Genomic DNA, 23566 nt, shown 5'->3' with positions numbered 1-23566 from the left:
ATCTCATCCACTGTTGTTCAGGGTCGTCAGGCAGGCCTTCTTCTCCACCCAGTCTCTCCTCTAGTTTGGCCTGGAACTCCATCTTTGTGTCTATGTCTTGCAGCTTGTGGACTTGTAGCTTCTTAAACTGTGGGCCTTTCTTCTTAGGAGGGGCTTGAAAGCGAAAGCAATCTTGGAACGGACCAAGCGATGATCCGTATAGCAGTCCGCGCTAGGCATCACCCTGGTATGTAGTACGTCTCTTCTATCATGCTGTTGCGTCAGAACGTAGTCCAGAAGGTGCCAGTGTTTAGAGCGTGGGTGTCTCCAGGTTGCTTTGAATCTCTCTTCCTGTTGGAACAGGCTGTTGGTGATCGTCAAGTCATGTGCAGAGCAGAACTCCAGCAGCAGGCGGCCATTGTCGTTACAGTTGCCTATGCCATGGTTCCCTAGCACATCCTTCCATACATCAGAGTCGCGGCCCACTCTGGCGTTGAAATCTCCCATGATGAGGAGCTTGTCCTGGGTGTCGACGCGCTGTAGAAGGTTGTGCAGATCGCTATAGAAAGCCTCCTTAACTCCGATGTCGGCCTGCATGGTTGGGGCATACACACTAACAGTAGTGGCAAAATCCTTGTTGTTGATGGGGAGCCGGAGTGACATGAGTCGGTCAGAATGTCCAACTGGCAAACTGTGTAACCTATGTGCTATGGCGCTCTTAATCATGAACCCAACCCCTGAGAGTCGACGATCTTCTTTAGCCTTTCCTGACCAGAACAGTGTGTAGCCTGTGCCTTTCTCGGTGAGTGACCCTTGGTCTGCAAAGCGCACCTCGCTGAGTGCAACAATGTCTATGTCAAGCCTTGCTAGCTCTTTGGCGACTAAGGCTGAGCGTCTTCGAGGACGATCGCTATTGTCTGAGTCCATCATTGTGCGTACATTCCAGCACGCAATTTTCGGGTTCTTTGTTTTTCTTTTCGCACAGCGTGTAGTGATGCCCGTTGGCAGCGGTGAGCCAACCGGGTCTAGTGAGACAAGCCATGTTTAGACCACCTTTTCTAGGTCTGTCTCCATGTGGAGCAAGCAGGGCTATCCCTAAACAGGGCTGCTTGGTCACCCAGGTCCCTGCCGGATGATGCTGTTCTTTCTGGGTCAGCAATCAAACGACCATAGCTCCTGAGCCGCCTGCATGCAGGATCGAGACTGCAGCTCCCAGTGCCATCATGCACCTGCTGTTTTCGCCTCTTCCCATCGCTGCAGGGCTTTCCTTCCCACCTGCGTTCGTTGTTTAAAGTGGGGATCAGCTCGCGCACACCAATTCCACTCTTTAGGCAAGGTGGCACTCCACAGTGGCACAGACAAGCTGAGACGGCTGTGGCGACCACCAGGCTGTAGGTTTTACATCAGAGTGACGTTCTCCTAGCCTCTGGCTAAAGAACCTTCCTCGGAGGCACGGGGGCAGTAACCCAGGCTGGGGGTTTAACATCAGGGTTTTCCTTCCCCTAGGTGGACTGCCTTAACAGGGCTAATGAGTCCCATCTACCCACTGCTATAACCCAGTCAGCTGGGTTAACATGTAGTACCCCGAAAAAATAGGCTGATTACTATTACTTATAATTTGTAGTATTTTTATGTTCACTTTGTGAGGACTTGGTGGATGGTCTCTCAGCCAAGTTACCTTTCAAATAGTTCTCCAGGATGGTCCACGGTAACGCCACTGACTCAGTTGTTTGTGCATCCATGCATTTTCCTGTTTGTGATTTACTCTGCACCCCACCCTTAGACATGCACCTTTTGTGCTCTTTATGTTGAAAACCTGGTGCACATTAATAATTCTATATCTTCTTGTAAGTCCTGTAACTTTTGATGACCAAATTAGTATTTAATGTGTTGCTCCCTGACTTTTGTCTCTGCTGCATTGTCGCAGGCTCTGAGGTATCTTGGGAATAAAGTGCGGAGGCAACGAATGTGGGGAGGCCCAAAGAAGACCAAAATGGAGGAGGCCAGAGAGCTTTTGGCTTCACTTATCCTGTCACATGTGCCCGTATGTAAATTCAGTCAAGCATGTTTGATTATATGCTGGATGATGATGTGTCTCTATAGTTGTATTCCACGTGTGCCATGTCCTTTTTTTTTTTTTTCCCCCCAACATATAAAGAGCAGTGCCCCAATTAAGAAAAAAAATAAAAGTGGGGAGGGACCCCTAAAAGCTGAGAGTTAAGTTCCCTGCGTGATGTGTTCTTCTTCTTTAGGTCAAAGAGTTTAACTTCAGGGCCAAGTGTATTTACCTGGCTGTGATGGTGCGGCGGGTGATCCTAGCTCAAGGAGACAACAAGGTGGACGACAGAGACTACTATGGCAATAAACGTCTTGAGTTGGCCGGGCAGGTAAACATTAAACCTGTTCTGCTTGTACTACTGCTTATTAAATACATTCAGCTACTGTTTGTTGTGTTTATCATCATACTGTATGTCGATTTTTAAAAAGGGTCAGGTCATGTAGTTGGTGTAGGTGTATAGGTGCAATGATGTAGTCTGATCAAGATTTTGTTTTATCCATGACACGATTTGGACTCTCAGTATCAGTGTCTTCTGTTGTAGCTGTTGTTGATGTGGTGTTCTTGCTTCTTCAGTTTGTAGGATCGTAGGAAAGTGTTTTTATTGTATTACAGAATTCTGGATTTGTTTCTGCTCTGTATTTTTGTGAATTCATGTTATGTCATATCGTGATCCATTTGTCAGCTTTTAGATGTGTATATGTATCTAATTTTTAATATTCTTATGCAGCATATTGTTAAATGTTTTTGTCTTTTTTTCTTATGCAGCATATTGTTAAATGTTTGTGTCTGACACATTTTGAAACTAGAAATATAAAAGGCGGTTTGTTTGCCGCATTTTATTCTCCCTGATTAATTGGACTCCACTTTAAAACAAAACATCTTTGATGTTTATTAATTATACGTGCACAGAAATGTGCTGTAGTAACGCAGTGTTTTCTTTACTGAGAATGGATCACAGTGTTGGAGCGATGGAAGACGCCTGTTTGAGCCCTGATCTCTCACCTGCATCTTTGTTCAACTTTCTTCTTTAATAGGACACATTATTCTCATTCAGCTTTTTTTCACCGTTTTCTTGTTCCCTCCCTGTTTTTCGGCCTGGCTTTGTCATGAGAGAGATATGAGCTGGCACAAAAAAAATCCCACGGCTGTGGAAGCATGGGGATTTTTTTTTTTTCTCTTTCCCCTGCAGCGTGACAATAGAATTGCTGCCTTGACTGGAGCGATTGAGTTAATCCGCAGGCACGGCTCTGATAATGTAATTACTGCTGTCTTAAGGCCTTTAATTCCCCCACCTCACCCCCACCCCCCAACCTGCTCTGTATAAGGAGCAGGAGATGGGGATGGGGAAGGGCAGAGTCCTCTTTCAGCAGCAGGCTTACATACTAACAGCAGCAGCAGCAATCTCTACTTTCTCCAATTATGGTTCTCTGACATTCATCTAATTGGTCTGGCAGTGCAACGGAAGCTTAATTTCTTTATTAATTTAAAGTAGCGCTGCCTGTTTGTTTTCATGTATGTTAATGCACTGGGTGGGAGGGGGTTGTGAGACAGGTTCCCTCCCACAGGCCTGATGGAGATAGACTGGGACATGGAACAGAAAACACATCAGGATTATCAATGAGCCAGCACATCTGGTTCATAAATCTGACTCCAGACACACGTTAGTACTGTAAGGCACAAGAACACATAGGCATGTCTGAGAGTCGGAACTTATGAAGAAAACACTGCTTTTGCTGAATTTTTAGCTTCAAGACTTTGTTTTTTTATGTATATATCTCTTTCCAGCTTTTGTCTCTACTGTTTGAAGATCTGTTTAAGAAGTTCAATTCTGAACTGAAAAAAATTGCTGACCAGATCATCCCGAAGCAGAGGGCGGCTCAGTTTGATGTGGTGAAGCACATGAGACAGGACCAGATCACAAATGGCATGGTCAACGCCATATCCACAGTGAGTGTAAATCTGAGTTCGGCGTGTGAGTGATGAAGCATGTTGAAGTGTCTCCTCCAGAGGAGTAAGACTTGAATCCTAAACTGGACTCTGAATCCTTGCTATCAACTCTGTGCTGTCTTGCACATCTTCTGACTCTGTGGGGGCAGTATGAGCAACCCCTTCTTTTTATTGACAAATGATTTCAGTACACTGTTATTTGTGTATGTGTTTACTATTCAAAATGTACATTTTGCATATTTTGGTTTCATCTGTATGCCATTGATTCATTTAATGAAATGTCACCAAGTGAGGCAAAATCAACACCTGACTGGATACGGTACATAAAATATTTTTAGTACACCAAGGAATGAAAGCTTCAAAACTATAAGGGTACATTAAAGATGGGGCTGCCTAGGAATCACCATGTCCTCCAGTCTGACCATACATATTGTAAGTGCATCACTTCATAAACCATTTTGAGTTATTGACTTGCTGTCTTTTTGCCCAGTAAGTGGTTCTGTGTACAATTTGGTTTTTGTTTGTTTGCAGGGAAACTGGTCGTTGAAGAGATTCAAGATGGACCGTCAGGGTGTCACCCAGGTTCTGTCCCGTCTCTCCTATATTTCTGCTCTTGGCATGATGACCAGGATCTCTTCCCAGTTTGAGAAGACCAGGAAGGTCAGCGGGCCACGTTCCTTGCAGCCTTCACAGTGGGGCATGCTGTGTCCCTCTGACACCCCTGAAGGAGAGGTGAGTGGCCTCCAACACAGCATTTGTGCCAAAACAGTTCGTGTTAAATATCTGCTCAAAATAGTACCTCAGTTAACAATATTTAGCAGAGCAGGTGGTTCTGTACAGGAGTTGCACTTCCAGGGATTGATTCCAGATGTCTGCACTGGAAGCCACCTGTCATACACTTCGTTTGCATTGTCCCAGTCCACCCAGCTGCACATGAGTACTAGCCTCAGCTGGGGAGTAGCCTGCAATGGATTTGTCTCACCCAGGTGAAGATGTAATCGCCGTGAGGAGAAAACTGTTGCCAAATACAGGATGAACTATACCATAGAACAGTAAACAGAGGTTTTTCTAGAAAAATATAGTATGAGGGCGATTGCTATGGTGAGGGAGCGGATCAACCAAGCGGACGGGCAGATAGGACCATTTTTAAACCATGTAACTGTCTATCTACCACGATTGGAATCTTTTTGGCATAATTATACCATTTATAATGATTAAGCAGATTGTCACGTGGTGTTGATGTGATGATGTCTCGGGAAAAGATTGTTTTTAATAATAATTTAAGATTTATAATTTTTTTTAATCAATTGTAAGAGTCACAATTTGAGCCAGTTTCATTATTTTTGTTGCATTTCATGTCATTTGACGTTATATATTAGTCATAAATAAAGCTTAAAATGTTAAAAACACATTAATATTGGATATAGCGTTTGCTGCCATATTCAAAATTTAATCTGTGAGTTGCGTCAGAAGCTTTAACACCGTGAGATGAGTGGAAATACACTGAACAAAAATATAAATGCAACACTTTTTTGTTTTTGCTCCCATTTTTCATGAACTGAACACAAAGATCTAAAACAGGGGAGATGATGGTCTAGTGGTTAAGGCGTTGTGCTTGAGACCAGAAGATCCTCGGTTCAAATCCCAGCCTGACTGGAAAATCACTAAGGGCTCTTGGGCAAGGTCTTTAACCTCCTATTTGCTCCCGGTGTGTAGTGAGCGCCCTCACATCAGGGTGAATGTGAGGCATTATTTGCAAAGGGCTTAGAGCGTCTGATGCAGATGGAAAGCCTGTATAATTGCTGTCCTTTAAAACATTTTCTATATACACAAAATACCTGTTTCAAATATTGTTCACAAATCTCTCTAAATCTGTGTTAGTGAGCTCCTTTGCTGAGAAATCCATCCCACCTCACAGGTGTGGCGTATCAAGATGCTGATTAGACAGCATGATGTGCAGTTTTGTTTTATGAGGGGGGAGGGGTCAGAAAACCACTCAGTATCTGGTGTGACCACCATTTCCCTCATGTAGTACAACACATCTCCTTCACATAGTTGATCAGCAGCCAGACGCCATTGAATGTGAGCTTTTGCCCACCAAACTCGGTTACGCCGATGAACTGCAGTCAGGTTGAGACCCCAATGAGGACAACAAGCATACAGATGAGCTTTCCTGCAATGGTTTGACAGTTTGTGCAGAAATTCTTTGGTTCTACAAACTGATTCATACTGACTCATAACCATCCCAAAGATGTATCGTTATCTTTGGCTGCTTTCAGTGATGCCGGTATTTGGTTAGACTCTTTCTCTCCGATTGTTCTGTCTGAGTTATTTTCATTAGTTACTTCATCCAAACCATCAACATGCTTATTAGACCCCATTCCTGCCAGGCTGCTCAAGGAAGTCCTACCATTATTTAATGCTTCAATCTTAAATATGATCAATCTATCTTTGTTAGTTGGTTATGTACCACAGGCCTTTAAGGTGGCAGTAATTAAACCATTACTTAAAAAGCCATCACTTGACCCAGCTATCTTAGCTAATTATAGGCCAATCTCCAACCTTCCTTTTCTCTCAAAGATTCTTGAGAGGGTAGTTGTAAAACAGCTAACTGATCACCTGCAGAGGAATGGTCTATTTGAAGAGTTTCAGTCAGGTTTTAGAATTCATCATAGTACAGAAACAGCATTAGTGAAGGTTACAAATGATCTTCTTATGGCTTCGGACAGTGGACTTATCTCTGTGCTTGTTCTGTTGGACCTCAGTGCTGCTTTTGATACTGTTGACCATAAAATTTTATTACAGAGATTAGAGCATGTCATAGGTATTAAAGGCACTGCGCTGCGGTGGTTTGAATCATATTTGTCTAATAGATTACAGTTTGTTCATGTAAATGGGGAATCTTCTTCACAGACTAAAGTTAATTATGGAGTTCCACAAGGTTCTGTGCTAGGACCAATTTTATTCACTTTATACATGCTTCCCTTGGGCAGTATTATTAGACGGTATTGCTTAAATTTTCATTGTTACGCAGATGATACCCAGCTTTATCTATCCATGAAGCCAGAGGATACACACCAATTAGCTAAACTGCAGGATTGTCTTACAGACATAAAGACATGGATGACCTCTAATTTCCTGCTTTTAAACTCAGATAAAACTGAAGTTATTGTACTTGGCCCCACAAATCTTAGAAGCATGGTGTCTAACCAGATCGTTACTCTGGATGGCATTTCCCTGATCTCTAGTAATACTGTGAGAAATCTTGGAGTTATTTTTGATCAGGATATGTCATTCAAAGCGCATATTAAACAAATATGTAGGACTGCCTTTTTGCATTTACGCAATATCTCTAAAATCAGAAAGGTCTTGTCTCAGAGTGATGCTGAAAAACTAATTCATGCATTTATTTCCTCTAGGCTGGACTATTGTAATTCATTATTATCAGGTTGTCCTAAAAGTTCCCTAAGAAGCCTTCAGTTGGTTCAGAATGCTGCAGCTAGAGTACTGACGGGGACTAGCAGGAGAGAGCATATCTCACCCGTGTTGGCCTCTCTTCATTGGCTTCCTGTTAATTCTAGAATAGAATTTAAAATTCTTCTTCTTACTTATAAGGTTTTGAATAATCAGGTCCCATCTTATCTTAGGGACCTCGTAGTACCATATTACCCCATTAGAGCGCTTCGCTCTCAGACTGCGGGCTTACTTGTAGTTCCTAGGGTTTGTAAGAGTAGAATGGGAGGCAGAGCCTTCAGCTTTCAGGCTCCTCTCCTGTGGAACCAGCTCCCAATTCAGATCAGGGAGACAGATACCCTCTCTACTTTTAAGATTAGGCTTAAAACTTTCCTTTTCGCTAAGGCTTATAGTTAGGGCTGGATCGGGTGACCCTGGACCATCCCTTGGTTATGTTGCTTTAGACGTAGACTGTGGGGGGGTTCCCATGATGCACTGTTTCTTTCTTTTTTTGCTCCGTATGCATCACTCTGCATTTAATCATTAGTGATCGATCTCTGCCCCCCTTCTCGGCATGTCTTTTTCCTGGTTCTTTCCCTCAGCCCCAACCAGTCTCAGCAGAAGACTGCCCCTCCCTGAGCCTGGTTCTGCTGGAGGTTTCTTCCTGTTAAAAGGGAGTTTTTCCTTCCCACTGTGGCCAAGTGCTTGCTCATAGGGGGTCGTTTTGACCGTTGGGGTTTTTCATGGTTGTTGTATGGCCTTGCCTTGCAATATGGAGCGCCTTGGGGCAACTGTTTGTTGTGATTTGGCGCTATATAAGAAAAAAGTTGATTGATTGATTGATTGATTGATTGTTGCAGCAGCTGTCCAGGTGGCTGGTCTCTGACGATCTTAGTGGTGAACATGCTGCATGTGGAGGTCCTGGGCTGGTGTGGCTACATGTGGTCTGGGCTTGTGAGGCCAGGTGGATGTACTGCCAAATTCTCTGAAACGCCTTTGGAGATAGCTTATCGTAAAGAAATGAACATTCAGTTCACGGTCAACAGCTCTGGTGGACATTCCTGCTGTCATCTGTGGCATTGTGCTGTGTGATAAAACTGAACATTTCAGAGTGGCCTTTTATTGTGGCCAGCCTAAGGCACACCTGTGCAGTAGCCATTCTGTCTAATCAGCATCTTGATATGCCACACCTGTGAGGTGGGATGGATATTCTGGTAAAGTGTCGCTGGGGGTGTTGCCATATCTTTTTGTCTGTACTACAAACTAGTGATTGTAAACATGACACTGTTCAAGAACGTTTTGGAACATTGTTCCAGAGGCCATGTCAAAAGGAAGACATGTTGAACACTGGCACCTGTTGCACAGATCATGGATGTGCATCTGTATCAGATTCTGAATTTCGTATTTTGAAGGCTACTGTCATCTCCGTGTCTATGCATGTGCTAGCACATACTCTACTTAAATGATGGAAAGGCAGTGATTTTCTTGTATTTAGTACTTTTGTCACAAAGACTTTTAGAGCAGTACTCTGTTCTTGAATGTTGTTTTGTGTAAATACAGTCAAGGATCCTTAATTGTGCACACATGATGTTGTGTTGAATTTGTAGGCCTGTGGTCTAGTGAAGAACTTGGCACTGATGACTCACATCACCACAGACATGGAGGATGGGCCGATTGTCAAACTCGCCTTCAACCTGGGGGTAGAAGACGTGAATCTTCTTTGTGGAGAGGAGCTCTCTTACCCAACTGTGTTTCTCGTCTTCCTCAATGGTAAAACTGCTCCATGCAAGATGCAAAAAAACTGTCCACAGAGAGAATTTGCACTGGATACTTGAATTTCAGAATACTTGAAAAGAATGTCTAATCTGCCCTGTTTTCTATGCATTGCTTATGAACATGAATAGAAAAATATTCTGTCAGGTTTACAAAAAAAAAGAGTTTTGTATTTTGTAGAGTAGCTGATGAGTCATTAATTTTGTGGCAGCAGTAGGTGTTATTCTTCAATCAGAACTTGTCCCTTAATTACTGTATTTGTTTATTGAACCACTTATAACTGTCAAATTATATTAGCTGCCATAACATTTAATTAGTTGGCATTAGCAGGTGTCAAAGCTTTTCAGTGTGTTTGCTGCAAATGTGCTCTCACACACAGACAGTGCACATTGTCTTCTCTGTTCTCCAGCCGTCTGTCTGACGTGATATGAACACAACCTCTGCAGGCGGCTTGAGCATCCCTTCCAAACACTAAGTTTGGTGTCTTGCTAAAAATTAATGGCTGTTGTTCCCCCATTTAAAGTTTGTGGATATTTACTTTGAGTTGGTGTTTGTTTTACATTGAGGAGACATTGGAAGACCTGCCATGTTTTAAGGGTGCGTGTCTGCTAATGTCGCTTTGTTTTGAGATTGAAGAGACTGAATCACTTCCTGTGGGTAAAGTGATAAAGACAGTGATGCATCATCGGCCTGAATTTAAAGGACATCAAAAATCATATTTGAACAGTTTCCACCTCTGCTGCCTCTGCTAAATACTGAACACTCTCTTGGGTGGATCATATGATGAACATAAACAATTTTGTATTGCACAGATGTACCCAGAAATCTTCACAGTTCTGCTCTGGCTTGGCTGTGTACACAGTATGTAGGATGATGTTATCCCTGTGAACATCTGTACAGATGCTCAAAACAATATGAGACTGGTGTCTCCATCTCTAATATAGAAGTGACGTCAAAAACATTTTTCAAGTCTATAGACATCAACGTGGAAACAGGATTAAACCAAGATAATAAGGCAGTTGTTGAGGAATAAGCAGGACAGCAAATTCTCAGTTGATGAATTGATATAACATCGCCTGTCTCTAGATTTTCATGATCTTTATAGTGTATTCCTTTAATTTGTGCAACAGCATTGTTAAGATGGTTAATCTTTACATTATTGATTTAGCTGCGTCAGTTCTGGGAGCATGCACTGTTGCACATCCACCACACCATTGAATTGCCCTGGAACCACGCAGGCATACAGCCGCTCTGGCATCCCCACCTCTCAAAAATAACAATTTATCTCCAACAGCCAGGTGAATTGTGGGTGTGCCTTTGGACTTCCCCAGCCAGTGGGATCTTCAACATCAACATTGAGGCACCTAAATGCTGGATCATGTCCAGAGAAACATGGCCAAACTGACATTCACTGTGCAGGTGATACCTGTCATCTGGATTTTCCTCAGTAACTGTTTCTTTGACACAGTCATTTCAATGGTACCCAAGGATCCTCTGAGGGGATCTAGTACAAAAAGTATCTAGACACTGGTTATCATCAAAGTCTCACAACCATACAATTGAACAAGAAGCACCAGGACTCCAGTGAACTTTGTAATCCTGCAAAGATTTCAGCATCCCCAAAGACTTCTTTGGAGTGACCTTATGACCCCATAGGCTCTTCCCAGGTGTCTCCCAGTGGCCCAGAAACATGAATGTCACTGCTTAGATATGTGAATGTCTCTACAAGTTCAACACGTTTTCTGCATGAGATACACTTCTGAAAGCCCAGTCCAGGAAGTCAGTGAATACCTAGACCTACCAGAGGATACCTACATCTTGATCCATGACAATTGCGAACCCAGAAATATTACTTTTCACCTTCTGAAGTGGTGCAACCAGGATATACATTGATTCCAGAAAGATCACAGTATCATCTGTGGCTGATTTAGCGGTTGCAGAATAAAATGCATCTTGATGGAACATGCCCTACTGAATAATGCAAAACAGTTAAAATAAATAAATAAATAAATAAATAAATACAGGTTATCCGGGTACAAATTAAGAGAAATAAAGGAATGAAGTGGTGGAAATGATTTGCTTTGGATTCCTCTGAATTTGTGTCTCTAATTGTATTTCCAGGTAACATTCTTGGTGTGATTCGAGATCACCAGAAGCTGGTCAGCACATTCAGGTTGATGCGTCGGGCGGGTTTCATCAATGAGTTTGTGTCCATCTCAACTAATATGACTGACCGTTGCATCTACATCTCATCTGATGGAGGGCGCCTCTGCAGGTGGGGTCATCTGGGAAGACCTTGGACCTCTGGGCTGTTGGGTAGAAATCATAATTGCAAAAAGTTTTAGTGTGGCTCATTATTTTGACTGCTTCTGTGTGCTGTCAGGCCATACATCATAGTGAAGAGGGCGCTGCCGATGGTGAAAAATAAACACATTGAAGATCTCTCACAGGGCTACAGGTGAGAGAGACAAATGTTTGATGAATCATCATCATTTTGGAGCACACACTCAGTGATTGTTTTCAGTTGACCTTATGTTGTTTTCAAACCTGTAGCCTTGATCAATTCAGAACAAAGTTTGGAGGGAAAAAATGTTAGTTTTGCCTACAGTCGCATCTGTTTCCTACAGTGTAAAGCAGGTTTTCCACTTTGAGGAATTGTCATAATTTATAGTATGCACTGCAGTTTGTAACTGCTGGGCTATTTAGCTCAAAAAGTGCCCCTTTCACCATGTACTTATGGTGTACCATCATCATAACTGCCACAACCTCAGATAGACCTGCGAAGACGTCATTGTAATATGCTGTCGTGCCACCCTGACATGCAACTGTGTGTAAATAGATCAACAAGGTGTTGCTATGGCACATCAATGGATTACACGTCGTAAAAGGGAGTCTGACAGACATCTATAAATCTTAGGTGTCCTACATATTTTTTTTTTCTTGATTAGTGTCATAAGGACAACAACTATGAAGGGCAGAAGCTGCTGAAGTCGAAGACTTTTTGCTGTCGTGATCTTGACCATGTCTGGACTGAGGTCTGGTGGGCTTCAGTTTGCGTTTGTGACGATACCCTGCTGGTTCATCGCCATTAATTTTCCTCACATACTGTTCACGTGCATCGGAAAGATGGCAATAGACAGGGGCTACAGTTGGACTTTTCTACATATTAAATAACAGGGAAACTGGATTAAATCAGTGTTGTTTTACTGCAAATTTTGCAGCATATTTTCTGATAATTGGGTGCAGGGAGTTAAATGATGCCTCTGAAGTAGGACACCAGCACAACATGCCTCTCTGTATGATGAGAAATTGCAGCACTCACATACTGCCATGAATACAGGACACCATTATAGCAGGAGGGTTCCTTGTTATTGTCTTCTCACCAAATGAAGCTACAACAACATTTGATTAGCACTGGATTGAGTGTTCATTCTCTTCTAGAGATCACCTGTCCACTACATTTTCATCCTTACCAGGTCTACTTGCTGCTAATTGGCTCAGTCGTATGTGTGCAGACATTCAAGTACTGGCAGATATTTGGCTTAACTAATCAGGAGTAGGTGAAGCAGGGAAAGCTGCAAAATGTGCAGGATAGGAGACTTCCTGGAGTAGGGTTGGTGATCAGTGTTAAAAATGATCTCTACGGGGTTGTTTGAATCTATATTTGGTTGCGATTGCTACCCATGCAAATAGCTGATCAGCAAATCAGCTGATTTGTTTTTGCAGGAATAGTCCTTTTTGGTTTTGTCATAAAACAGATGTCTCAACCTCAGGACCTTTGAGGATTTCCTGCACGAGGGCTTGGTGGAATATCTGGACGTCAATGAGGAGAATGACTGTCAGATCGCACTCTATGAACACATGATTAACAAGTGAGTGGGAAGTGATTTAGTTGACAATCAGTAGAAAACTCTTCCTTCATGTTCAGAATAAACATGTTTATGAAATTTCACACTCCGTTGTCACCCACAGAGAGACAACGCACTTAGAGATCGAGCCCTTCACACTGCTTGGAGTTTGTGCCGGTCTCATTCCTTACCCCCACCATAATCAGTCGCCCAGGAATACATACCAGTGCGCTATGGGCAAGCAAGCGATGGGTAAGCTGTGGGGAGCAAATGCACTGCAAAACAGTTGGACACAGGCTGTAGCGGCTGCATGCAAGTTTGTTTTTACATTTTGTTGTCTTTCAGACACATTCGACTTACTGTCTCTCTTCTGTTTCCAAGTGTCTGTGTTGTTTCCAGTGAATGCACAGTCAGCACTTGTTTGCAGTAAGATTAAGCAGACACAAACGCCTGTGATGGCGCCTGTGACTGGCGTGGCCGTCGCTTGGCTCCTGTTGTGTTGGTTACTAATGGCCACTTTTACAACATATGTTATTTTAGCAGCCCGACTAGGAGATGGAGGTGTCTTGGCTTTACGGACTTACGATCGGGACTCTTTGTTTCATATCAAGGAGACAATGGAGAGCCTATTTGCTACACGAGACAGGTTCAACCAGGCGTTTCCTCCGCCCCTAACTATCGGCGCCGACTCACCTGATTATCCGCTGCTGTTGAGGGCGCCGTGTAAGAACCGCAGGAGACTGAGGAAAAAAGGCTTTTTGGATAAGAGGAGAAGAGGCTCGCGGGCTGGTGTCCAGGTGAAGAGAAGGCGTGCAGCGGCGCATTTGGGCGCCAACACCGGTGGCCGAGGACGGGCTTGCTTCCTCTACCACATTCCTCTCTTTGATGTGTGCGATGGCACATCTGCATCGACACCTGTTCGGTTAGGTACGGGTGTTCTAGACTTTTCGCAGTGCTGGTATCCTGGTGGCGTAGTTCCATTGCTACTGTGCACTTCCGTGTTTATGCCTCCGCCTGCATGGATCAGCTGGAGTCCACGTGACCACTGTCTTCGTCCTATCCCATTGCGAGCCTCAGACAGCGCCTCCGTGACGTCGTCCACCTTGCGCCTTGGTTTATTGAACGTGCGTTCAATCGCCAATAAATCATTTTCCCTGAATGATCTTATATCAACGGAAATGTTGGACTTAATGTGCCTTTCGGAGACTTGGCAGAGAGAAGAGGAATTTCTTCATTTAAATGAGCTCTGCCCTGCTGGGTTCTGTGTCCTTGGGAAGCCCCGCCCCTGTCGCCGTGGTGGGGGCCTTGCCATCGTTTATAAAGAGGATTGTGTGTGTAAAGGGGTACAGTCACAGGATTTTCCCTCCTTTGAATCACAGTTGGTCAAGGTGGGTTTCTCAAACCCATTTTTCTGTGTGTTGGTTTATTGCCCCCAGGCCCTGCTACTGCCTTTCTTAAGGATTTTAGTGACTTTTTATCCTCTATTATAACGTTGGAATCTGTTTTAATTCTTGGAGATTTTAACCTTCATGTTGATGACAAGTTATCTTGCTCTGCTATGGAGCTTTTATCGTTGACTGAAGCTTTTAATTTTGTGCAACATGTTTCTGAACCCACTCACCAAAAGGGTCACATTTTAGATTTAGTTTTTACAGTTGGCCTAGACATTTTAAATATGTCTATAAAAGATGTCCACTTGAGCGACCATAGTCTTGTTTCGTTTGACCTGCATTCCAGCTCTGATCAGAAGCCCTTAGAAGTTAGGTCTCGGAGGCGTATCATCACTGCTGAAACTGCAGAAAGATTTTCTTCTATGTTTAATCCTTGTTTGTTCACTGATTTTCTTGATATGGACAATTTTATCCAGTGTTTTAACCATCACTGTGATACTATTCTTGATCAGTTGGCTCCTGTTAAATACAACGTGTCTTTACAGAAAAATGAGTGCCCTTGGATAAATGAAGAGCTCTTAAGTCTTAAGAGACTGTGTCGAAGGACTGAACGCCTGTGGAAATCCTCTAAACTTGAGGTTCACAGGCTTCATCTCAGGGAGCTGGTTCTATCATATAACAAAATGGCTGAGAGTGCCCGTTCTGTCTACATACGTCAGCTGGTGTCTGTGAATAAGAAGAATCCCAGAGTGTTGTTTGATACAATCAACTCTCTTGTATGTCCTGCTGCTTCAGTTACTCCTGTGTTTTCTGAAGCTGACAGCAATGCTTTTTTGAGTTTTTTCACTGACAAAATCAAGTTAAGGATAAAATTCCACCCTCCCTGTGTGGTACTTCTACTGTTATTGAGCCTGCTCCCAGCATTTGGTCTTCATTTAGGGCTGTGACACTTGCTGATATTTCGGCATTGGTGAGCAAGATGAAACCTTCCTCTTGCTCATTGGACATCCTTCCCTACAGGCTCTTTATTAAAGTATTTGAGGTAATTGGTCCGTGCGTTACTAGAATGGTAAATCTTTCTTTGTCCACCGGTGTGTTTCTCAGTGCTTTTAAGCATGCCATAGTGTTGCCTCTACTGAAAAAAACAGGTTTAAATCAAATGGAGCTAAGTAGTTTTAGACCTATTTCTAAGCTCCCATTCCTGTCTAAGATCCTCGAGAGGGTGGTTTCAGACCAACTGACACTCTTCCTGGATCAGAATAACATTCATGACAGGTTTCAGTCCGGTTTTCGTAGACAACACTCTACGGAAACGGCTCTTTTGAAAGTGTCCAGCGACATTATGATGTCTGCTGATGCTGGGAAATCCACCGTGTTAGTTCTTTTGGATTTGTCCTCTGCCTTTGATACTGTTGACCACCAGGTCCTGCTGAATAGACTGAGGGATCATGTCGGACTGTCGGGGTCAGTTCTTCTGTGTTTTTTTCATATCTGTCTGGGCGCAGCTTTAGCGTTTTTGCTAACCAGATAAGGTCAGAGTCTGCGGACCTGTTATGTGGAGTCCCTCAGGGTTCTGTATTGGGCCCCATTTTGTTTTTATTGTACTTGATCCCTTTAGGTGGGATCATTCAAAGATTTACTGATGTCTCTTACCAGTTATTTGCAGATGACATCCAGCTTTACGGCTCCTTTAAGCCATCTGAGATTAAGAGGCTTGATTCCCTCCTCCATTGTTTGGCGGAAATTAAACAATGGCTAACGAATAACTTTCTTCAGCTTAACGCAGACAATTCAGAGACATTGGTTATTGCCCCTGATGCCCATATTCCAGGTATTCAGCAGTACTTGGGAGACCTGAGCCAGTCTGCTAAATCATGTCTTCGAAACCTGGGTGTCATTTTTGACAAAGACATGTTGTTGGTACAGCATTGTAAACAGCTGACGAGGAATTGCTTCTTTCAATTAAGAAACATCTCTAAGCTCAGGAAAATGGTGTCTCGAAATGATTTAGAGCTTATTATTCATGCTTTTGTGTCAACACGCTTTAGACTATTGTAACAGTTTGTTTTCATGTCTAAACAAGCAGGAGTTGCGTCGACTGCAGTTGGTACAGAACTCTGCAGCAAGAATTCTGACACAAGCTAACAGAAGGACTCATATTTCCCCAATTTTAAAGGAGCTTCATTGGCTGCCAGTGTCCTTCAGGATCAATTTTAAAATTTTGGTTTTAACTTTTAGAGCTCTACATAGCCAGGCGCCTCCCTATATCTGTGACCTTATCCAGCCTTATGCCCCTGCCAGGGCTTTGAGGTCTGTGGACCAAAATCTGTTGATGGTTCCTCGCACCCATTTTGCAACCAGAGGAGAGCGATCCTTCCAGGCTGTTGCTCCCAGGCTTTGGAATGGTCTCCCGCTCTCTCTGCGCTCACTGGACTCTGTCGATACTTTTAAAAGCCAACTTAAGACTTTCTTTTTTACTCAAGCGTTTGCTTAGCTTTTAGGCTGCTCTGTTATCCTATGTTATGTTTTACGTTTTTATGTCTCAGACATTGTCTGATGTTTTGTGTGGTGTACTCTGCTTTTATGTTGTGAAGCACCTTGTGGCTCTTGTCTGTGAAAGGTGCTATATAAATAAAATTTACTTACTTACTTACTTACACAGACAAATGTGAGACATTCTCATAGTTGTGCACAGTTGAACTTTTAAGTGTCATGTGATATTGTGTGTACAATTTGATCGTCAGGTGTCAGCAGTCTGGTTGCTGTAGTGAAGTCCCTTGGGGAGCGCACTCGCACGCAGGCCAGCTGACACTTACAGTAGTTTAGTCATACTTGAACACAATTCTTAAATCCCTTAAATGTGCAGGTTTAGAATTTTATTTGCCGAAGTTAAAGTCATACAAAAGGGCATTAGAATAACAAACAGCATAGTGTACAAAAAGAAGCAAGAAGCCCACTGAGTTTTTCTCCCTAAAACTCTGCTCTTTCTCTTCTTCTTGTCAGAATACATTTGTATGTGTGATTGAGTGTTTGGCTTATGCGTGTCAGTATGTGTATGCGCATGGACCTCAAACACAGGGCGCTTGCGTAGATTGTCCATTGTGCCGTGTGCGTGCACGCACAGAGGCCCTTTCCCTGCCAGTCACCCAGAGTGTCGTTAGCAATTCATTGTGTCTGCTGCGGCTCTGCTCCGAGGGGGTCAGTGTGCTCAGCTGCGAATGACCACGGAGTGCGCACCCGCAGCTCCTTGGTAACCAAAACTTCCCCAAACAGGCCTGCTGACATTCGTAAGAGCACTGATCACCCGCACCCCACCTCTTTACCTCTTTACACCCCCCCACAATCTTTAGGAAAACACAGACTGGAACTATATTTGGCCTAATATCCTCTGCCTTGTCTGTTTTGTGTGGACAGCCCTATACATGTGCAAATCTGGCTGTGTTGTCTGAGCCCATTATCAAAGACTTTATGCTTGTAGCCTGATTGTGAAGTAATAGCAACTGACAAACGTTGAGTCTTCCAAAGAGACCAGGCTTTAGACCATAACTCGCCCTGTTGCTCCTCTCCAGTGCTGTTACTAGGCGGAGCACCGTCCCACCCAGGAGAAGGATTAAACTCATAATACTTGATTCATTTCTGTCATATTATACTGTGTTTGGAAAAAACAATGAAGTAAAACAAATTTGTGGTAATTACTTGTCTTTCCCAGGTACTATTGGCTACAACCAGCGAAACCGTATAGATACTCTGATGTACCTGCTGGTGTACCCTCAGAGGCCCATGGTCAAAACAAAAACCATTGAGCTTATTGACTTTGAGAAGCTGCCAGCTGGTCAGAATGCTACTGTTGCTGTGATGAGCTACAGCGGCTACGATATTGAGGATGCGCTAGTTCTCAACAAAGCCTCACTCGACAGAGGTGAGAACTGTGTGTCTCCAAAGAGCAGGAATAGAAGCATTTTGTCCTCCTTGTAATAGCTTCTGTATTTTTGTTTTAATAGTCATTGTATTTCTCAGCAGTTCACTGTGCAGACACTTCAAAACTGGTCCAGTTACTTTACCTGTTAATTTGGTTTCCTTCCAGGATTTGGCAGGTGTCTTGTCTATAAAAATGCCAAGTGTACCCTGAGGCGTTACACCAACCAGACGTTTGATAAAGTGATGGGACCCATGCTCGATGCTGCCACCCGAAAGCCTATCTGGAGGCACAGCATCCTTGATGCTGATGGAATCTGCTCACCAGGTACTATGCACATAGAGGTCTTCATATAGATCTGATCCACAACATTTTAGTTTATTTATAGAGTGCTAAATCATAACACCAGTTATTTCAAGGTCCTCCACACGAACAAGGTCTAGACCTCACCCATCCCTTGAGCAATTAGTGCCGTGGAGCGTGCGCTGGTGCCATGCTTTGCCGCACCCACAACACTATGGAACCATCTTGGCTCCTGGATGGCAACCATGCAGGCAGATTTACTGGTCCATTCCCACATAAGAAAGCACATAGGATAGAAAACTCCCATAACAGACTTGTGGATGATCCTAACCAAAGCCAAAAAGAAACTCTCAACACATCTGAGGACCATCACAACTTCAACAAAATTCACCAAAAGACTTTTAAAGTAGACCTGCATTGAAATAAATGTGGTCAGATTTCAGAAAGAAATATTTGATATGTATTTATAAGACCCTTGTGAATGCAGTAAAGTAAATCTGTAAGCCCAAATTTGTAATTCAGCGGAGAAATCTTCGTTTAAAAATGACAAATTTGCAGCTAAAATTTAGCCCTCTGTGAAAACACTTTGTACAGCCGTATCATTTCCATGACATCAGGGACAAGACGACGCGCTCCCGCCTTCAGTCCGATCCTGCATTGAAATTGATTTTATCTGTTAGTAATGTTACTTATACACGTCCTGGTTTCAACATCAAAAAGTAAGCTGCAATGAATGTGAGATACAGATCTGTGTGCTCAGATCAGCAACGACATCGACAGCGGGCGCCGTTCTTCCTCTCCCGCTCTCTGCCTCCGCTGCGCTTATTAAGTCTGCGGGCTCATTAACGAGCTCGTTAACCGCCGACGTGGGCCACTCACACCGCCCGTGTCTGCTTTGCAGCCGGTGTTGTGCTAGATTCAGTGCACAACACCGGCATCACCTGTCTGTCTTACTGAATGGAGCTGCAGCACACTTGGCACAAGTCCTGAGATTACGCTCGCTGTTTTAATGCGAAGCGGCCGGTACACCGCAAGGACAGACTTCTTGCAGCAAAATCCACAGCACCGCACGTCTCGGCAATCGGAGCCCCAGAGCTCCATGGACACTGAGAGAGGTTTATATATTTTTAATGACTGGGATTCTTTGCGGGTCTCTCCTCCATATCCCGCGATGGTACCGGAGGCGAAAGACAGTAGATTTTCATTGCGACACCACTCAAACGGGCGTATGAAAAAGTCCCCCAAAATAATTTTCAAACACAAATAAAAGAAATGTGTACTCACCAAACGTGCCGCAAGACAATATGAAGTTTTAAAAAAAAGTAGATCCTTCCTATAAGACAAGAAAAAGGTGCAGATGCAAACTGACGTAAATCCACAAATTACAGTTGGCACAATGCATGCTGGGAGAGGGTCTTGTCCGTGACGTCTCGGCAGCGTCCATGATTAGAGGGACAATTTGCGGAGGGCTAAATGTTAGCTGTAAATTTGTCATTTTCAAATGAAGATTTCTCCGTTGAATGACAGATCTGGGCTTGCAGATTTACTTTACTACATTCAGAAGGATCTCATGTGTAAATGTAAGTCATTTTTTGTTCAAAAAATTTGACTGCATTTTTTTCAATGCAGGTCTCCTTTAAAGAAACTCAACCTGCGTTGTATCTGGTCCAGTGACACTAACTCTCTGAGAGCAGGAACAATGGCAGCAGGACAAGAATCATTTTTAAAAACATTTTATGTGCACTCCAGTTTTCACTCATCGTCTCCACTTGGTGAACACATTTTTCTACCATTTTTTCTAGTGACTGTGATGTGCCATGTGGATTGTGGTACCTTAAGCTGGATCACCTAGTAACTGAGTGACTATCTGAACTGTAGGAGTTCCAGCATGCTCTGCTGTCTGACTGTACTTGCTGTAATAAATGCCGTTGAAGGTGGCAATACATGTATAATTTAGCTACATGAAAATAGTACATAGAAACAAAATTGCCACATCACTTCCATTCAGTGTCGCTTTTGTTGTGGACCTCTGCCAAGGGCATGGAGATTTATGTTTGATGAAAACATATATGTGACAGTTGGAGTGTGTGTAGGGCAGATTGATGGGAGAGGTATTACTGTAACTATAAACCATGACTTGATTTATAGTTCCAGATCCTACAGTGAATGCTGAAATTATTATTCACTTTTTCCACTTTTTATTTTACAGCCTGGAAGAAATTGGATGAAATTTTTTTTTTTTCCCCTCAAAATTCTACTCGCAACAGCCCATAATCAATTTATTTATTTATTTTTAGATTTTTGCAATTTTATACAAATAAAAATATAAGAAATCACATGCACATAAGTGTTCATGCAGATGTCTGTAATTTTTATCGTAGGTACACTTCAACTGTGAGAGGCAATCTAAAAATTAATAAGAAAAATAAGAATTCTGGCTGTCACAGACTTGTTAGTTTTTCTTTAAGAAGTCCTCCTATTCTGCACTCTTTACCTGTATTAATTGCACCTGTTTGAATTTGTTACCTGTAAAAAAGACAACTGTTCACATGCTCAATCACTCTCCAACCTATCCACCATGGCCAAGACCCAAGAGCTGTCTAAGGACACCAGGGACAAAATTGTAGATGTGCACAAGGCTGAGATGGACTACAACAGACAAACAGCTTGGTGAGAAGACAACAACTGTCGGTATAATTATTAGAAAATGGAAGAAACACAAGATGACTGTCAATCTTCCTCAGTCTGGGGCTTCATGGCGGATCTCGCCTCGTGGGGTAAGGAATGATTGAGAAAGTCCAGAACTACACGGGAGGAGGTCAATGACCTGAAGAGAGCTGGGACCACAAGATTACTTTAGTAACACCCTACACTGCAATGGTTTCAAATTCTGCAGGGCAGCAAGGTCCCCCTGCTCAAGCCAGCACATGTCCAAGGCCATTTGAGGTTCATCAGTGACCCATCTGGATGATCCAGAGGAGGCATGGGAGAAGATCATGTCAGCAGATGAGACCAAAATGGAGCTTTTTGGTATCAGCTCCACTCACCATGTTTGGAGGATGAGAACAATCCCAAGAAAACCATCCCATCCATGAAGCATTGGAGTGGACACATCATTTTTGGGGGTGCTTTTCTGCAAAGGGGACAGGACGACTGCACCGTATTGAAGGGAGGATGGATGGGGTCATGTACTGCGAGATTTTGGCAAACAACCTCCTTCCCTCAGTAAGAGCATTGAAGATGGATCATAGCTGGGTCTTCCAGCATGACATTGACCCCAAAGACACAGCCAGGGCAACTAAGGAGGGGCTCCGTAAGAAGCATTTCAAGGTCCTGAAGTGGCCTGGCCAGTCTCCAGACATGAACTCAATAGAGAATCTTTGGAGAGAGCTGAAACTCCAAACCTGAAAGATCTGGAGAAGATCTGTATGGAGGAATGGACCAAAATCCCTGCTGCAGTGTGCAAACTTGATCAAGAACTATAGGAAACGTCTGACCTCTGAAATTGCAATAAAAGGTTTCTGTACCAAATATTATGGTCTGTTTTTCTATTGTATCAAATACTTTCATGCAATAAAATGCAAAATTATTTAAAAATTGTATGTGATTTTCTGTTTTTTTTTTTTTTTTTTTTTTTTTTTTTTTTTAAGATTCTGTCTTACAGTTGAAGTGTACCTACAATAAAAATTACAGACCTCTCCATTCTTTGTAGGTGGGAAAACCTGCAAAATCGACAGTGAATCAAATACTTATTTGTCTCACTGTATAAGGTCCCACAGTTGTCAGAGCACAAACCAACCATGAAGTCAAAGGAATTGTCTGTAGACCTCTGAGACAAGATTGTCTCGAGGCACAAATCTGGGGAAGAGTACAGAAACATTCCTGCTGCTTTGAAAGTCCCAATGAGCACAGTGGCCTCCATCATCCGTAAATGGAAGAAGCTCTGATCTACCAGGACTCTTCCTACAGCTGGCTGCACGTCTAAACTGAGCGATCGGGGGAGAAGGGCCTTAGAGAGGTGACCAAGAACTCTGTCAGAGCTCCAGCATTCCTCTGTGGAGAGAGGAGAACCTTCCAGAAGGACAACCATCTCTACAGAAATCCACCAATCAGGCCTGTATGGTACAGTGGCCAGACAGAAGCCACTCCTTAGTGGCAGTCCACCTGAAGTTTGTCAAAAGGCACCTGAAGGACTCTCAGACCATGAGAAACAAAATTCTCTGGTCTGATGAGACAAAGATTGAACTCTCTGGCGTGAATGCCAGGCATCATGTTTGGAGGAAACCAGACTTCATCCCTACAGTGAAGCATGGTGGTGGCAGCATCATGCTGTGGGGATGTTTTTCAGCTGCAGGAACTGGGAGACTAGTCAGGATTGAGGGAAAGATGAATCGAGCAATGTACAGAGACATCCTGGATGAAAACCTGCTCCAGAGTGCTCTTGACCTCAGACTGGGGCGACGGTTCATCTTTCAGTAGGACAATGACCCTAAGCACACAGCCAAGATATCAAAGGAGTGGCTTCAGGACAACTCTGTGAATGTTCTTGAGTCGCCCAGTCAGAGCCCAGACCTGAGTCTGATTGAACATCTCTGGAAAGATCTGAAAATGGCTCTGTACCAACACTCCCCATCCAACCTGATGGCACTTGATAGGTGCTGCAAAGAGGAATGGACAAAAACTGCCCAGAGATAGGTGCACCAAGCTTGTGGCATCATTCAAGAAGACTTGAGGCTGTAATTGCTGCCAAAGGTGACTCAACAAAATATTGAGCAAAGGGTGTGAATACTTATGTACGCGTGATTTCTTAGTTTTTATTTTTAATAAATTTGCAAAAACTTCAAAAACTGTTTTCATGTTGTCATTATGAGGTGTTGTGAGTAGAGGTTTGAGGGGA

The 23566-nt window shown here is 43.2% G+C and overlaps 1 protein-coding gene across 2 annotated transcripts in view; it reads left to right on the top strand.

Moving 5' to 3' along the window:
* The window catches only part of polr3b (polymerase (RNA) III (DNA directed) polypeptide B), a 48287-nt gene that overhangs the window by 9689 nt on the left and 15032 nt on the right, over nt 1–23566 (top strand). For both annotated transcript variants that reach the window (XM_034176772.1, XM_034176773.1), the window contains exons 11-21: nt 1907–2023; nt 2232–2366; nt 3824–3985; nt 4517–4717; nt 9046–9208; nt 11333–11486; nt 11595–11669; nt 12985–13083; nt 13184–13311; nt 18160–18369; nt 18535–18693. In XM_034176772.1, the coding sequence (XP_034032663.1) occupies nt 1907–2023; nt 2232–2366; nt 3824–3985; nt 4517–4717; nt 9046–9208; nt 11333–11486; nt 11595–11669; nt 12985–13083; nt 13184–13311; nt 18160–18369; nt 18535–18693 (1603 nt within the window). The remainder of the gene's footprint in view (nt 1–1906; nt 2024–2231; nt 2367–3823; nt 3986–4516; nt 4718–9045; nt 9209–11332; nt 11487–11594; nt 11670–12984; nt 13084–13183; nt 13312–18159; nt 18370–18534; nt 18694–23566) is intronic.

Source organism: Thalassophryne amazonica, chromosome 8, assembly GCF_902500255.1.
Source record: "Thalassophryne amazonica chromosome 8, fThaAma1.1, whole genome shotgun sequence".
Taxonomy (NCBI): Eukaryota; Metazoa; Chordata; class Actinopteri; order Batrachoidiformes; family Batrachoididae; genus Thalassophryne; species Thalassophryne amazonica.
Note: the sequence above shows the minus strand (reverse complement) of the source record. Positions and strands in the feature narration are given on the sequence as shown.